Below are 17,893 nucleotides of genomic sequence, written 5' to 3'. Positions count from 1 at the left end.
GTTTACCTCTATGACTATGTAATCTTCCAAAAACTGTAAAGCAGTATTTATGCTTCACATTTAATACGATTAATGTACAATCCCAAAAAACAAAAAACTGTTATTAAGGTTCTGTCTGCTACTACCTGGGCTACTCCTTTAGGCTCAAAGAACAGTCTAATTTACTTTTATTTTCGAACATTCATTACAGCACAGGACACTTAAAGCTAAAGATGGCAAACACACCAGCCCTGTCCACTGCTGAAGTTGGGAAAGTATTTCAAAGCAGGACTGATCAGCTTGCTGCTGTCCTATCCCTGCTGAACTACTATGCACCAGGTTCATATCTCCTGGAGTCTCAGTGCCTGCACTTCCTTAGAAGAGACAAATATAATGGCCTTTCAAAAAGGCTCTTCAAAACCACCCAAAATTATGGAAGAGCTGAGAAAAAAGTCACCATAGCTCATACACATTTGTTTACTGAACTGTTGGCAAAGGCAGGTGTGACCAGGAGTGACACAACAAGAACCTTCCTGAACAATTTTTGCAAAGATCCGATTCCTCCATGGTTGTTTTGTTTTGTTAAAAACATGCTAACCACAAGAAAAATAGAAAAAGAAGTGGACCAAGTAAACAGCAGAGACATAAAAAAGGAGAGGTTTTCTAGACTAATTCTAGACATTCAAAGGATGGAGGGGAATGAGCAGTGTGCAACAGTTTTAGAAGAGGCCTCAAATACATTTGATCAAAATCCATTTTTTCCACAAGCTCTTGCTCGTTTTTATTATATAGAACTAAAAGACTACAATCAGGCAGAAATGTGGGCAGTTGAAGCACTAAAAAGAGATCCTCAAAATTCTTTTATTGCTGACACACTTGGCCAAGTCCATAAGAACCACCTAATGAACAATGAGGTTTCTGAACCAAGAGACATTCTGAGACTGGCCAAAAAAGCCATTAAAGCTTTTGAAGATGAAGAAAAACTTGCTGAAGTTGAAGATGGACCAGGTATGAAAAAACAAGGCAATACAGTTAATTATTACAGAGGGCAGTTTGGTTACCTGCAGGTCTGCAAAACTCTGTATGACAAACTTGTCAGTAAAAATGAAACCTGGGAAAAAGTTCTCACAACAGAAGAACCGATGACCTCTGTCTACACATCTTGTGAAGCTGAAAAACTCCTTGAATTCAGTGAATTAATAGAAAACCTGAGAGATGAAGTGGAGAAAAAATGCATTTTTTTAAAACAATTTCTGACTTACTCAAGGCCTAACAAGGATAAAGATAATCTCCATGTTAGGAGACCATGTCATCATGATCCTAAATATATATCTGATGACACCTCAGAGTGCTACCAGAAGTATGTTGGAGACACAACTGCAAACCAACTCATCGAGATGTTTAAGAAAAGAAACTTAGATGACCAGTCTGTGGAAGTACTGTCATTTCTTGTCAAACAATACGCTCAATCAGACCTCAAAGACATATCTACAAAGCATAGAGAAATGTGTCCAAGTGCAGATTCAGAAACAGATCTGGTCAACAACATCCTCGCACCATTTAGACGGAAAATGCCCCCAAGTGACACAGACCCACCTGAGCTGCACATGTTCACCCTCCTCTGGTACTGGCCTGAAAATCAAGGCCATTGTGTTTATGACCTCAGTGAGTTAACTCAGAAAATGTATAATGAAAATAAATATGTGAAGTACTTTCGAAACAGGTACCTCCTTCCTGTGTTTTTCATTGGGAAAGGTGAAGGTCTGAAGAGAATTGTTCACAGAAATGTTATTGAGAAACATCTGCAAGCGAGAAAAGATTGGAGCGATAACTGGAAGAATGAAAAGATCTTCGGAAATCCTGGTGTCAAAGATCTCCTTCTCAGACTTAATGGAGAAGTAAAAAACCTCAGAGTGTATACAAGAGTTGGTAGCAAAGAGATTGAGATTGATGCTAATGTGAGAAACAAAAACTGGAAATCACCCTCAGTTACCTTTTATCTTGGATTTACTATCAGAGGTCCTGTGGCCTTTGACATTCAGAACAAAATGAGGCAACGGGTAAGAAAGCATAACAGTGAATCTGCAGTGAACAGTACTTGTTTGTTGTGAGTTTATAGTTATGTAGTCGCCATGTTCATATTATGGCCATGAAGAGATTTTTCATGTTGAAAAATGAGTTTTGAAACATATTTTCAAAACTCATTTTTTGTAAAACTACCAGTTTCACCAACATCATGTTTTTATTTCCAAAACAATTGCAATTGCTCTCCTAATGAATGTTGGTACATGTGTTAAAAATAAAAGGCCTGTCCCATAGATATTACTTTTATCCTGATCTTAATGGGAAAAAAAATACGATTGGAAGGAAACAAATACCAAACAGACGACTTTTTATGTATCAGCAGAAAGTTTAAACATTGGACATTAATGTGGCAGCAAGTCCTATATATTAACATGTAATGTAAATGACGTTACTAACACATTATCTAACACATTATATCTAGCCTGTATACACCTTTGCATATATTGTGAAGTAACTTTTTTTTTTTACCTAGAACATCCATTTGTTGTGGAGTTGTTTTTTTCATTTTATGTTTAATGATTGTCACAGATCAGAGAGTTGTGGATTACTGTGGGACAACTCTGACCAATGGCGTGAAAGAGAACAAAGATAATGAGCGACATTAAAGTTTGTTAATCCTGCTCAATATCTCTATGGGAAGGAGAATCCAAGACTTCTTTTTTTTTTTAGTATTTATGTGTTTACATGTAACAAAAACAGTATGAAATATGTGATCTAACTTTGAACAATGAACAAGTTAAGCTTCAATAAATTACTGGTTGCAATATAAACCTAATAAACTACTACCTCTTTTAAGTAACAGAAGACAAACCATCTCTATGGTGTAATTGTTGTTTTTTTGTTATTGTTGTTTTTTTTGTTTTCTTTTTACTGTGTAACAATATTCAACATTGCTATCAATACATTTTTTAAAAACCTCTCTCTGTGCAAAATAGGTTTAAGGTTTAGGTTTACACAACTTTGGGATACTGTTTGTCAGTGATTTAGGCAGGGGAAACAAATTCTGTTCGGGTTTCCTACCTTGGCACCATCGTTGTGCAGGTGAAGCAAAGGCAAGATATGCTTCATCATATTTTTAATTCGCTGACTTGGAAGGAAGCTTGTTTGGAAGCTGTAACGTTGGACCCGTTAAGCATAGACAGGACACGGACGTAATGACAGCACTACTTTATTTTCGAATGTGATTACACTGTGGTTTCAGTTTTCACTGGGTCCCGTTCTGCTGTCATGTCCGCTCTCTCCCTCTGAATGTCACTGTGAACATATAAAGAGACATAATCACACTCACATCCCAGCACACCTGTTCACCCCGCCCCAGGAGCTCACTGCATCACCCCTCCTCTGTGTTATAGTAACTTTAGTTTTAGAGAAATATTCTGCATTTAATTTGAAATAATTTACTCTACATAAACACTACATTGAATAAACTAGAGGATGTGTTGTCTCTGCTAACACCTCTGATTAGATAACAGACTTTCTGACTCTTAGAGGAAATTTTGTTCCTAAAACTTGTTTGCATAGTATCTACTTAATATTTTGTTTATGGGTTTGTGACATTGATTAGAGATTTGATTTGATTGATTTGGAAAATGGTTTTGTTTTAGATTTATTCTATTTTTAATATAGAAGGGGTTTTCAAGTTTTCATTGTGTTACAATGATTCATTTTCGCTTTTTTAAATCTGTTAGTTATGGCCGTAATTGTAACTTTCTTAAATTTAGATAAACACTGATTTTTTTTTTTTTTTTGCAGTATTAAATCAGTATTAAAGTTAGAGTACATGGCAGTCATTGTTTAATAACAATTTATATAAATTTAAAATGTGTTTATTGGCTTTTAATTAGGATGAAGCTATTACTTGTTTTAAGTGTACACTCAAAGATTTGCACTAGTTTTAAAGTATTCATAGCCTTGGCATAGCTTTACAATCTGTTATATTTGATGCTGGTGGAAGTGAACATGAGGAGGAGGTGGGCTGCATGAATGACAGCTTGAAAGTCAGAAAAGCACTGAGATTTTAAACACAGAACAGAAGGAAGGCAAGAAACTTATTGGATGACATTAATAATGTTAGCACTGAGTTTGTGAGCATAGGAAGGAGGAAGTGATGTAAAGAATAGACTAGCAGTGGAACACACAGAAAAACAGACAGATAAGTGATTACTTACTTACATAACTTACATGTTAGATTTATATTTCAAATATGACAAAATGCTGATTTTATAGCAGCAAAATTACTGTATCTCTACAGCCCCTACCTGAGACTGTTTCTGCTAGAGATTTTTTATTTTTATAAGGGATTTTTTTCTTCCCACTGTTGCCAAAGCACTTGCTCATGAGGGGTCATCTGATTGTTGGGGTTCTCTCTGCTTTTTTTTGCATTATTGTAGGACATTATGTCTTGGTCATACATAACATAATAACAAAAAATCAGCTGAAATAAAAATAAATAACAACAAATTCAAAGCAGGAAATAAACATATAAGCTACAAAATAGACGAGGTATAATTAGCTAAGATAAATTTAACAATTTAACAACATGATAAAACAAATTAAGAGTAAAAGCTGAGAATTTGAACCAGAAGTGCAAACAGAAATAGGACACCAATTGCAATCCCTGCATCACTGAAGGAAGAAGACACAGCACCTCCCAGCAATATGAGACAGCTGAAGGAGTTTGATGGAAGGAGAAACGGACAAGAAGAAAAGGGAAAGATTGGAAAAACAACTGGCTGAGGTCTGGATGATTTGGGAAAAGGGAGGATTTGTCTCCACGTATCCAGGAGCACAACTCCCAACTAATGATGCAATAAAAGCCCTACGCCAAAAAGCAAAAGAGCAATATGATAACATGATAAGGTACTCATTGCCAAAAAAGCTGACATGGATACAAAGAGAGATCTTCTGGTCACAATAACAACAATGTGTTGATCAAAAGATCGTTAAGAGGCAGACTCTCCCAACACAGTGTGTGTTAAGACAGTGTTAAGGCTACTGAGGCCAGACCAGCAGCTGCAGAGGCTTTTTCAGTGAGCTCATGTCCACTATATGAAGGTACAACTTATGAAAAAAACTCACACGTTCAAGCCCCGCCCAGGGCAGTGAGGAGTGGAGTTTTAGAGAGATTAGGACAAAAATAAGGGAATAGAGGCTTTCTTGCAAGACGTACAGAAAGATAGCAAGTAAATGGAAGATTTGCTGGGACCTTAAAAGGAACTTGAAATTGAGGAAAAAGAAAGCATTTTTTAATGTAAAAAAAAAAAAAAATCCTTTCTAGTACCACAACTAGATGTCACTGTTCTGGTTGCAGATAGAGTATTCATAACAGAACATAAACTAACATACTGCATTATATAAAACAAAGGTTTTTAATCATGAAGTGAGCAGGTAAACAGGAAATGTGGAGTTCTCACAGAATAACTGAGAGATGTGATTCTCAGTTGTCTCATTGGTAGGTGCCCCTGGATGCCCAAGAGTCTTTCTGAGAGTACAGCCATCGCAGCATGTATCCTGTAGGGTTCACCCATCTGACATGGCTAACTTCCTAGTTGGTGGAGTACAGTGTTGAGATGATACTCATGACAACGAGTCTGTTGTTAAGTTAGGAATTCTGGATATAGAACAATGCAACAATGATTTTTGTTTTGTTTCATTTGTTTGTTTCTTAAATTTATTTGTTTCCATTTGCACAACAAATATGTTTTTTGACTTTTCATTGAGACAAATATTCTCATCCAGAAAAATATTTCCATTACAGATAAAAACCCACACTCGATTCAGCTGCTAACTGCTGGAGTGAATGAAAGTCTTGAAAGTCTCATGATATGTTTGACACTGAGCAACTTCCAAATACATTTGTTGTGACATCTTTATTTGTAGGTGCATCTCCAATGTCTGACACTGCAGACATATTCTGCAAGTCTCTGATTTTTGTGAAAAAAGTGCAGAGTACTTAAACGATGTTACAAGTGGCAGGTGTGTGGTTGTTTTGTAGTCATCTAAATTATTTTGTTTGTCAAGAACTGTTTGCTTTTTAATAGATAAGATCATGTGTTACTCCTGTTACTACATTGAAGTGATCTAGTGTGACACTGACCTTAAGAGTACAGTGAGAAGCATCATTACAACCATTAAATATTTCAGCTCACTTAAGTAACCCTGTTGGATCCTATGGGCTCAATGCTGTTAGACACTTTTGCTAAGGATTTTCTCTCATGGAGCAAGGAGTACTTCAGGATTTATGACTTATTTTGCAGTGACTGCAGTAAAACATCATGAGGTATTCAAAGACATATAAAGGTGAGGCTTTTTGTCATGATTTAAATGAGACTGAACTGAAACTAGAAAAATTTGCATTTCCTGCGAAAATGCAGTGTGGATGCTTTAAAGCTGAAGCTGTCTGCAAAAACTAGCTGAAAAAGCTGAAAAGTTGCAGAAATTGTAAAAACTTTGCAGAAGCAACGGAAGTTTTCTAAAATGTAATAACTTAGCACAACTGCAATATCTTAGAGGAAACATAATACTTGGCAGAAATACAATAGCATAGCAGAACTTAGCAGAAATATTGTAACTTACCAGAAACATGATAACTTCTCAAAAATACAAGAATTTAGGAGAAATAGTATAAGATAACAGAAATAATATATTTAGCCAAAAATACTTGAACATTACAGAAACACGATGATTTAGAAAAAGAGTACAACATAGCAGAAATACTGTGATTTACCAGAGACACTGTGATGAACTATGAATATTGTAATTTTAAATCAATACTATGTTTTGGCACAAATAGTATAATTTGACAGAAATACTATCATTTGGCAGAAATACTATGTTTCAGCAAAAATACTCTGGTTTAGCACAAATATTATAACATAGCAGAAATACAATTATATAGCAGAAATACTATATTTAGAAAGAAAATTATAATATAGTAGAAATACAATGATTTAGCAGAAATACTGTATTTAGCACAAGTACCAAAAAGTAGCAGAAATACTATGATTTAGCAGAAATACTATGATTGAGCAGAAGTACTAAGATGTAGTAAAACTACTTTGATTTAACAGAAATACAATTATGGAGGAGTAATACTTTAAAATGGGAGAAATATTGATACACACACACATACACAGAGCCTAAAGGGAAGAGTACTTGTGCCATGGAGTGTTAACAAGAATGTGAGGTCCATATTAGAAAAGCTGGTAAAATCATAAAAGTTTGCAGAATTGTAATAAATGATGAATATGAATTACTGGTCTGTGATAGTGTATTAATTTGTAGGGAAAAAAACATGTTGACTAAGGTGGAATCGAACCCACAACGTTTGGGGTGCAGACCCGTGTCATTACCAACTGGGCCACTGGGAAAGAGAGCGGGCACCTTGAAAAACAGGGGGATGAGCAGTCAGAATTAGATCGCGGTGAGAGGCAAAAAACGCTGTTTTTTGGAGTTACAAAACGTTGTGTAACTCAAAAACTAGGTATACTAGAAGCATAATTCTTCTACTGGCTGAATCAGCGGACTTTGGTGTACTTTGACCGCGATTTTCATTGCTCTTTGTACATCCGTCGCTGAGATATGACGAGAGAAGAAACGGCAGACCTCAGATATGATTGGCTGGCTGGGAAGCCGTGCAGGCCCTGATATGTGCATTTGAATGTCTGAGTCCTCACAGAGGATTGGCTGCCTGGCAGAAATATATAGAAATAGTATGATTAAGCATAAATACTATATTTAGCAGAAATACTATATTAAGCACAAATCCTATAAAAAGCAGAAATACTATATTAAGCACAAATCCTATAAAAAGCAGAAATCCTATATTAAGCACAAATCCTATAAAAAGCAGAAATAGTATGATTAAGCATAAATACTACATTTAGTAGAAATACTATGTTTTAGCGCAAATACTATAAAAAGAAGAAATACTATAATTTGGCAGAAATACTATATTAAGCACAAATCCTATAAAAAGCAGAAATACTATATTAAGCAATATAAATATCCTATAAAAAGCAAAAATACTGTACTATGATTTGGTAGAAAAATTATAATTAATCAGAAATACTATATTTGGCACAAATCTTATAAAATAGCAGAAATAGTATGATTTAGCACAATAGTAATAACTTAAACAGAAAAATTGGAAAAGCAAAATGGACAGCTGAAAAAAGGGTGAGAGAAGTAAGTTTCTAGCTCAGTCAAGCAGGCTGGGAGCTGCTGAATTTGAATCCACCAATCAGAGAGGCTGTGTACTTTTTCCCGCCAAAACAGGTGCACGCAGCACAGAGAGACACAGGATTTTTGCAGTCTATTTCTCATAGTGACGACTCCCCTCAAACAAATGACCATAATTTCCTAACCGTAGGGGCTAGAACGGTCATTCTTACACCGCTTTGTTCAGAAGAGATGGGGGAATCTTCAAGTGTTAACAATTTATCATTAACATATGATTTTTTAGAGATATATGACATGGATGACTTGTTGGCTTAGAAGCCACGAAGGCCCTAATATGCAAATTTGAATGCCTCAGCCCACATATATGATTGGCTGGCTGGGAAGCCGTGCAGGCCCTGATTTGTGGATTTGAATTCCTCAGCCCTCAGATATGATTGGCTGGCTTAGAAGCCATGAAGGCCCCAATATGCAAATTTGAATGCCTCAGCCCACATATATGATTGGCTGGGAAGCCGTGCAGGCCCTGATTTGAAAATTTGAATGTCTCAGTCCTCACAGAGGATTGGCTGCCTGGGGACCTGGCAGAAATATATAGAAATAGTATGATTAAGCATAAATACTACATTTAGTAGAAATACTATGTTTTAGCACAAATACTATAAAAAGCAGAAATAGTATGATTAAGCATAAATACTACATTTAGTAGAAATACTATGTTTTAGCACAAATACTATAAAAAGCAGAAATACTATAATTTAGCAGAAATACTATATTAAGCACAAATCCTATAAAAAGCAGAAATACTATATTAGGCACAAATCCTATAAAAAGCAGAAATAGCATGATTAAGCATAAATACTACATTTAGTAGAAATACTATGTTTTAGCACAAATACTATAAAAAGAAGAAATACTATAATTTAGCAGAAATACTATATTAAGCACAAATCCTATAAAAAGTAGAAATACTATATTAAGCAATATAAATATCCTATAAAAATCCTATAAAAAGCAAAAATACTGTACTATGATTTGGTAGAAAAATTATAATTAATCAGAAATACTATATTTGGCACAAATCTTATAAAATAGCAGAAATAGTATGATTTAGCACAATAGTAATAACTTAAACAGAAAAATTGGAAAAGCAAAATGGAAAGCTGAAAAAAGGGTGAGAGAAGAAAGTCTCTAGCTCAGTCAAGCTGCCTGGGAGCTGCTGAATTTGAATCCACCAATCAGAGAGGCTGTGCACTTTTTCCCGCCAAAACAGGTGCACACAGCACAGAGAGACACAGGATTTTTGCAGTCTATTTCTCATAATGACGACTCCCCTCAAACAAATGACCATAATTTCCTAACCGTAGGGGCTAGAACGGTCATTCTTACACCGTTTTGTTCAGAAGAGATTGGGGAATCTTCCAGTGTTGACAATTTATCATTAAAATATGAATTATTAAAGATATTTGACTTCTAATGCACCATAACTGAGTAGAGCGAAGCAAAAACTGCCTTGACTTGCCCTCAAACAACGCTTTGTAACTCTAAATCTATTTGGAGTATCGATATCATTCTTTCACCATAAGAGACAGCAGGCTTTGGTGAACAGTCATGGAAATTTTCAGGTCTTTGTGGAAATCTATCAAAAAGATATGACGAGAGAAAAAAGTGGTTCATTTCCAGAGTTTGAAATCTGAAGAAATCTGAGCGAAGGACGAATTTCCTACCCTCAAACAAACATAATTCATGGCCAAATGGTAATAGGTGAGAAAACAATTCTTGAATTGTGAGCGTCAGGAGTGTCTGAAGATATACCGGGACAAGCCTTATGTCTTAACTTCGCTTCGTTAAGGAGATATGACGATTCGAATATGCCTCTCATTACAGAAATCCAGCGGTGATTTTGAACAAACTCTCCATTGACTTTCTATGGAGAGTTTTCCGACTTTGTGTTGGTCTGAGGTGATTTGCCAAAATTCTATAAATCCCACAACAATGATAGTGACATTTTCTGAAAGCCAGCAAAAATACCTACGTTTTGATGTATAATTTGTGGAAGTTGAGTGAAAATTGAGCAAGTAGCAAACAGTTGTTCGGACATGAAGAGAAGACTGCGAAACCTAGAGTGGCACACTGGAAGCCAAGTGCATAGCAACCATAACAACGTATGTATTTTGTGAAAAATCAAAATTTTGCAACTCAAAACTTTAAGAGGCATAAAAGTAAAACGGTAAAAGATTTGAAAAAGCTGATTTATACCTGAATAGCCCAATAATTTGTGAACATTTGAAAGTTTGAATGGAGTTTCTATGTGAAAGTATGAGGAAGTAGTTAAGTTTCAAAAAAGAGCAAGTTTTAGCAGAATTTTTTAAATTTCCCATTCATTTCAATGGGACAAATTAAAGGAAAAAAGCTTAATATTTTAAAAAGTATAATAGCAAAAAATACCAAAAGTCATAGCAGTCTTAAGCAGAAAAAGCAGAATAGTTTAAAATTTGAACGGTGAAAATAGCACAAAAATTGTGGAAGTAGTTAACGGACAAAAAACGTACGGAAGCAACTAGAAGAATAAAGAATAAAGAGAAACAGGAAAACAATAGTGTGGATGCCTTAAAGCATCCACACAATAATAAAGAATAAAGAGAAACAGGAACTCAATAGTGTGGATGCTTAAAGCATCCACACAATTATGCCATTTTGTTATTGTGCTAAAATAAATATACCATTATATATTAAAATAAATTTTCTAACCAACACTGTGTTTGCTGGACGTCTCCCTCAAAGACGACTGAGAGGTTATAAAATCTGAAGATGGAGAAGTAAAAATGTGGCTAGATTTGTGTCATGAACCAAGCAGCCAGGAACACACAGGCACAAACGTAATCTTCAAAAAATGTGTTTTATTATACCCCAAAAAGGACAAGATGATTACAAAAATAAACTTTTTTTAAGAACCAAGTGGGCCCATAAAAGAGGTTAACTTAACAGAACTCTACTCAAAAGTCACTTAACAAAAACATAATTCAACAAACTGACCTGCGCAAATGAGAAACAGCTCCAGTTATATAGCAAATGAACAAACCATTATATACACCAAAGGTGAAAACTAGAGAGATAACAGCTAACCATCATTCAAGAAACCCCATTCCCCCTACATGATCACAATAGATGGTCCAGTCCATTTTATTGGCTTCTGTATTTAAACCAGCTCCACCCTCAGCCTCCTCTTTCAGCCAAACCAGGAAGGACTGGAGCAGAGGCCAGATAACTCAGAAAGAACAGAAATATAATTAATATAACATATACCCATATAAAATAACAAACAATGCAAAACAGAGTCTATGCCACCATTTGGACTATAGCTTAGTGCTATCATGCATTACAGGTAAACTCAAAATATCAAATTAGTTAACTTATGATCACAGAAGCTTTAGAGCATAATGTAAACACAAGACAAAAAGATCAAATGAATATTACCCAAGTATTTCAATTGTGTGGTTGCATGCAGCCATCACATTGTACTAAAGTATTATTTGTCCTCGTGCTGAGAACTGCTCAGTGAAGAATGCAGCGGTAGGTTTCATTCATTATAAATATACATATATTTTTTTTATGTTTAAAAAAAGAATATACCCTGCTTGTGTCACTGAAGAATGTGAGTTTGATTGATGACCCTATAGCCTTGACCTTTTGAAGTGACTAATCGATTCCAGATGTGTGTAATATGATCCATATGCGCGACGAATTGCATCCGGTGTGGGGAGGGGGTACTCTGGAAGTGTCTAATCGATTCCAGACGTGTGACTAATCGCATCCGGTGGGGAAAAAAAATAATTATGTTTTGTGGGAGGGGGTCTGTGGAGGGAGGAGAATAAAAACAGATGGGTTGGCGCACCAGATTTCTGAGTCAGCGGAGATCGGAGCGCATGCTGTATAGAGAGACAGAATGATTGCGGCAGTTAGTTTTTCACAGACAAACTCATAGTTTGAATTCTGTTTAAATGTTTCAGTATTATGACAAAGATCTTGATAAACATTTTCTTGGTAAAGAGCTATTTCTTTTTACAAAAGAGGGTTTACTTTGCTTTCTTATGTTAATCTTATTACAGACGCAATAAAATAAAAAACTTTAAGATTATCTGACTAGTAACGGAATGCATTTATGTGGAGGCAAGCTACATCCTTTTATGTGTAAAACTACCCGGAGTTAAAAAAAAAAAAGTGCCGCGCCCATATTCAGAAATCTGTCCCAAATATTTTTTATTAAAACACCCTCGGATGAGTTAATTTTGTTTTTGTGTTTTTTTTTTTACAATAGCAGAGTTATTTTGCTTTCTTACGTTAATCTTATTACAGACGCAATAAAATAAAAACCTTTAAGATTATCCGACTAGTAACGGATTGCATTTATATAACACTTGCTGGAGGCAAGCTACACCAGTGCTTGTAATGAAAAAGAAGAACTTTCTATTGCTTGTAACCTACAGACCGCCCACTCATCTCCTCGTATGTGTAAAAATAACCCAGAGTTAAAAAAAAAAAAAAAAAAGCACCGCGCCCATATTCAAAACTTGGCCCCAAATCATTTTATTAAAACACCTCGATGAGGTATTATGTGGGAAAGACTTTTCTTTTTTTAAGGTTCACTTTTGCAACAGGTTTTCTCATTAGCAGAAAACTCTCAACAGACAGAAACCCTAAAAGAAAACGGTCTTGTTTTACGCACATTAAGGAGTCAACAACCAATATTTGTATTTCTTAATGCCTCCATCCAAACAAAGAATTTCATAAAGGCCTCAACTCCTTGTACGTGTAAAATAACCCTTAGTGAAAAAAGCACATATTCAGAACTCTATCCCAAATATTTTTATGAAAACACCCCGATGAGGTATTTTGGTTTTGTGCAGTCACTCCTCAGATCAAAGTAAAGAATTTTTTTTCATGTTTGAGCTACTTTTTACAACGGGTTTTCTCATTAGCAGAAAATAGACAGAAACCCTAATAGAAAAAACTGCCTTGTTTGGCACACAACAAGGAGTCAGACAACCAATATTAGTATTTCTTATTGCTTGTAACCTAGCAATGAATTTCATACAGGCCTCATCTCCCTGTACATGTAAAATAACCCTTACTGAAAAAAGCACCGCGCACACATTCAGAACTCAATAAGTTTGTTATTAAAGCAATTTGCTCCTTGCTATCTAAAATATAACAGGACACTGTGTAAATTCTCGACCGTCTCACACTTCTGTTTAATCAGTTTTCTGTTTAACGTTTATTCAGCTGTGTGAAAATCCCGGAGGAACCAACCCGATGGATTAATAAGGTTTTATTTAATCTAATAATCTAATAACTTTGATCTCTGCCAAACCGATTTACTCCAGAACAAATAAAACACCGAAAAAGGGTAAAAAATAATTTTTTTAAGTTATCCGAGTGACTTATATATCATGTTTAACCTGAGTAGCGAAAGAGTGGGGGTCTGAAAACGATGAAGCCGGGAGTCTGCTGCTCTCGCCGGCTCAAGTGACCTTTGAACCCCCCGGCTTGCTATCGAGCGGCTTGCTAACAGACGTCTCCGAAAACGTGAGCACACTTTTGCAAATATGCGATGTCTTAATAAACCGAGCAGATATTTGAAGTTTACACAGCTACTTTCTCGCCTGAAAATATGTTAAAAGTTTATTTTGTAACCCAGAAAGATTAATAAGAGTAATTTTAAAACTTAGTAGCGCCCGCCATTGTTGGAAGCTGAAATTTGGCTGGGCCGCGCTATGAATTCTGGGATATGGTGGGCCACGAAGGACACACCCGACCCATCCTTCAAATTCGGGGAAATGAAGGACGCATTTGAAGGAGTCGACGAATTGGGACAGCCTGGCTGTGACATAATTGGCCTTCAAATGCGGCCTCCGGAGGATGCAGCTGACGTTTTGGGACACAGCTATAGGGCTTTGGAGCGTGATGTCATGGGAGGGGGGCCACGCCCCCTCCCGCCATGAAAGTAGGCCAAACAAAGCACACGGAAGTGTCAGCTATGGTTCGTTCATACTGTGTTGTCAGTTGCAACGTTAGATCACACGATAGGGAAGGCAAGAAGCTGGAAAATGGGCTCTCTTTTCATCGTTTCCCCTCCTGGAGGCAACGGGAGGGATCTCATGTATCCGATATTACTAAACGAAGACGTCAGGCTTGGATTGCAGCGGTCAGACTTGGACCGGCACGGAAGGGAAGTGCAACGAAAGCGAAAAAGAGCACCCATCGGAGGTAACCCCCGCCCAAAAACATACAAAATTGTGCCCATTGTATGCTAATCTGCACATAACTTTCAGATGAATCACGCACCTGGGATACTGGTGTACATTTACCTTATGTGTATGCACTAATTTTATCTTACATGCTTTCATTATGCAGCTGCAGAGTATGAAGGTGTGCCCCGAGCAGAAGTAATAGATGAAGATCTGAAAGAAGACCAACAACAAAATCACCATGTCATGGAGACTGTGGACAGGAGTTACTCATATCATGTGAGGGTGAAGACACAACACTGCTTGATAAGAATGTTAAGGTGTGCTGTGTTTTGGTGAATATGTGCCCCAGTGTGGTTGTCAAACCAGGGCCAAATGAAACTTGCTCTTGTTGGATATTCATAAAACTGCTGTGTTGCATTTGTAGTTCATTGTAAATAATTGTACTTTCTGTAAAGTGGTTTCAATAAAACAGAAATGAAAAGTATGCTTTTTTTTTCTTTTTTTTTTATTCAAGATCTGTTCACATGTACTTAGCAAGTACATGTGCAAGTACACATGAAATGCAAAATATTTACATGGCAACGCACAGCTGGCATCAATCGTGAATCGTTCATCTAGAGCAATTTTGGGGGCAGGTGCAGAGGAGAAGTCAATGTTATGTGCAACCTCTGGCTGTATCTTGGTCATATGGTCAACGTACTCACAATGTGGAGGTTTAAAAACGGCCAAATCTTGTACCCAACCGTTTGTGAATTAGACGTGCGCCCCCAGGAATTTATAATTCCGTGTATGCGCTGACTCCACAGACAAGGTATGCGAAAATATTGGGATAGGACAACAGCGGTAGGCTGTCAGGGTTTCCACTCCACTACCTTAATTCATACGGGTCCACATTACCGATGCACGCTATTTTTTCCAAGTACCGTCTCTTGGCGTCTGGGCGCAATCGGTCGCGAAACAGCCCTTTGTCTTTTGCGCTGATTTTAAGCATGGTTCTGGCAGTCCTGCTTCCAACACAGTGTGTTTTGATTTGTGGCCTTCTGTCATGGCGCCGCGATCCCACAATGCACTGCAGCGTGACGTCAACTCCAAAGCCCTATTACATTCTGTATTTTCTGCCATTTTTTTAAAAAACAGGATATGACGTACTCGATAAGCCGAGCATGCTATACCGCCCCTCGTCTTGGAGTGGTATAACGTGTACTAGAAAGTTTTTTTTTAAACCTTTCTCTTTGTTTCATTTCTTCACAGCGGAAATCGAGAATATACCGATCCAGATCCCCGCTACAGACAATCAGGCAGAGGAGCAAGGTAAATAAAATTAAGGGTTTTTTTTCTTCTTTTTTTTAAATATGGAGGATATGAGGTAGTCGATAAGCCGAGCATGCTATACCGCCCCTCCCGACACGGTTTGGTATAATGTGTTGTAGAAAAGTTTGATCGATTCTCTCTCTCTCCCTTAAAAATAATAATAATTTGTCTGTGTTTATACGCTTAGGGAACCGGACGGAGGAAGTTGAAGCATCCAGAGCTCCCTCTCTCACACCCAAAGCTTGCGGGTTGCCCGTCAGGAGATTCGGAGGTAATTGACTGGGTTGAGTCGATCCAAATAAATAAAAAGACTATGCGCTAACTCAATTTTTTTTTTGTTTATCAAGAGATTATAGAAACTTATAAACATTGTATTGTATGCATCTTACATGACATATTTTCTCAAACATTTCTTCCCCAATCATTTTAACTTTTTCTTGTTAAACAAAAGAGAAATTAAAATACAAAAAAAACATCATACCAACAGAAGAACAGAAAATTGAGGAAACAACATTAAAAATAAAATAAAATAAAAGAATAAAAGGGGAGGGGGGGTGCTTAAATCCTATGCCTACCTTAAAAAAAATTTTCAAATAAATTTCAAATTCTTTTCAATCTAGTCGCAGGGTGGGTAAATTGCATTGTACTAAGGAAAAGATTTGAGATATTCCACAAAGGGTGTCCACTTGTGGATAAATTTTGCAGAACTACCTTTCACTGTGAGTGTCCGGACAGTATTAAGCCATTGCAATGCAGATGGAGGCGTGGGAGATTTCCAAAGAAGTAAAATACAGCGTCTAGCAAGAAGGGAGCAAAAGGCCAAGATCTCATTTTGCTGGGGAGTTATATTAAGAGGGGTTTTTGGAACTCCAAAAATGGCAATTAGAGGGTCTTCTTGGATCTGAATTCCAAAAACCCCTGAAAGTACAGAAAAGAAATCAATCCAAAATTTGTTCAAACTCGGACAGAAAAAAAACATATGGCTTAGATTGTAAGGGGAGGTGTGACATCTGTCACATTGGTCTATAATTGAAGGAAAAATTTTAGATGAAAGGAATTTTGAGAAATGGACTCTGTTTATTACTTTAAATTGTATAAGCTGTAGCCTAGCACATGGTGTACTTGAACACATGATGAGATTCACCTTATCCCACCATGATTTAAACAGTTCGACACCTAATTCACGCTCCCAGGCGGTTCTGATTTTACCTGATGAGTCAGATTCGGTTGCCATAAGAATAGAATATATATTTGATAGAGGTGGTTTTTGATTAGGCCTAACAAGCAGAAGGTCAACCCATGGTGGGTCAGCAGGTAGATTTGGGAATTTTGGAAACAGTGATGAGACACAGTGTCTAATTTGCAAATAGAGAAACAGGTGAGAAGGAGGTAGGTTAAATTTTGAGGATAGCTCTGAGAAACTAAGAAAGACATCATCTTTGTAAAGGGCTCTCATGGTTTTTATGCCTCTTTTGTGCCAAGTCAAATAGGCAGCGCTGGTAGTGGCAGGGGAAAATAAATGATAAATGATTCCTTAACAATGGTAATCTGGTAGAGGGGGATATGAATTTAAAATGCGACCTGAACTGAAACCATATCTTAAGTGTAGAGAGCACTACGGGTTTTGAAGCAACAGAAGATGTTTTAACAGGCAGTGATGAATAGATAAGGGAGGCAGGTGAAAAATATGGAGAAATTGATTGAATTTCAAGTTTACACCAAATCAGGTTAGGTGAATTTAGCCAGTAGGTCAGCTTATGAATGTGCGAATACCAATAGTACATTAAAAAATTTGGTAGGGAAAGACCCCCATTAGAGGTAAACTGTTGTAATAAAGAGAGCCTAAGTCTAGGGACTCTTCCATTCCACAAAAAAGAAGAAACCATCTGGTCCAGGGACTTAAAAAACTGTTTGGCCAAAAATGGGGTGATACACTGACATAGAAAGAGAAATCTGGGTAGCACATTCATTTTGATAATATTGATCCTGCCAATTAGTGACAGTGGGAGGGAGTTCCATCTCTGGAAATCGAATGCAAATTGTGAGACAAGGGGGGCAAAATTCTCAGAAAACAGTAAAGGCAAAGTTCG

The 17,893-nt window shown here is 36.8% G+C and overlaps 1 protein-coding gene across 1 annotated transcript; it reads left to right on the top strand.

Annotated features, from left to right (window-relative positions):
* The first annotated feature begins 212 nt into the window (after positions 1 to 212).
* LOC146390749 (sterile alpha motif domain-containing protein 9-like) lies at positions 213 to 16,082 on the top strand. Its single transcript, XM_084922191.1, has 4 exons — positions 213 to 2,039; positions 14,656 to 14,662; positions 15,744 to 15,803; positions 15,991 to 16,082. Exons 1-4 carry the CDS (start codon positions 213 to 215, stop codon positions 16,080 to 16,082), a joined length of 1,986 nt encoding a protein of 661 aa, XP_084778317.1.
* Positions 16,083 to 17,893: the final 1,811 nt, after the last annotated feature.

Source organism: Perissodus microlepis, chromosome 3 (genome assembly GCF_051167445.1).
Source record: "Perissodus microlepis isolate ML-2025 ecotype Zambia chromosome 3, ASM5116744v1, whole genome shotgun sequence".
Classification (NCBI taxonomy): domain Eukaryota; kingdom Metazoa; phylum Chordata; class Actinopteri; order Cichliformes; family Cichlidae; genus Perissodus; species Perissodus microlepis.
This window is presented reverse-complemented; position numbering and strand designations above follow the sequence as displayed.

Excerpts from the sequence above, each read along its gene's own strand:
- LOC146390749 (XM_084922191.1), top strand. The coding sequence starts at position 213 with ATGGCAAACACACCAGCCCTGTCCACTGCTGAAGTTGGGAAAGTATTT. Across the intron at positions 15,804-15,990 it reads CAATCAGGCAGAGGAGCAAG|GGAACCGGACGGAGGAAGTT; the intron begins GTAAATAAAATT and ends TTATACGCTTAG.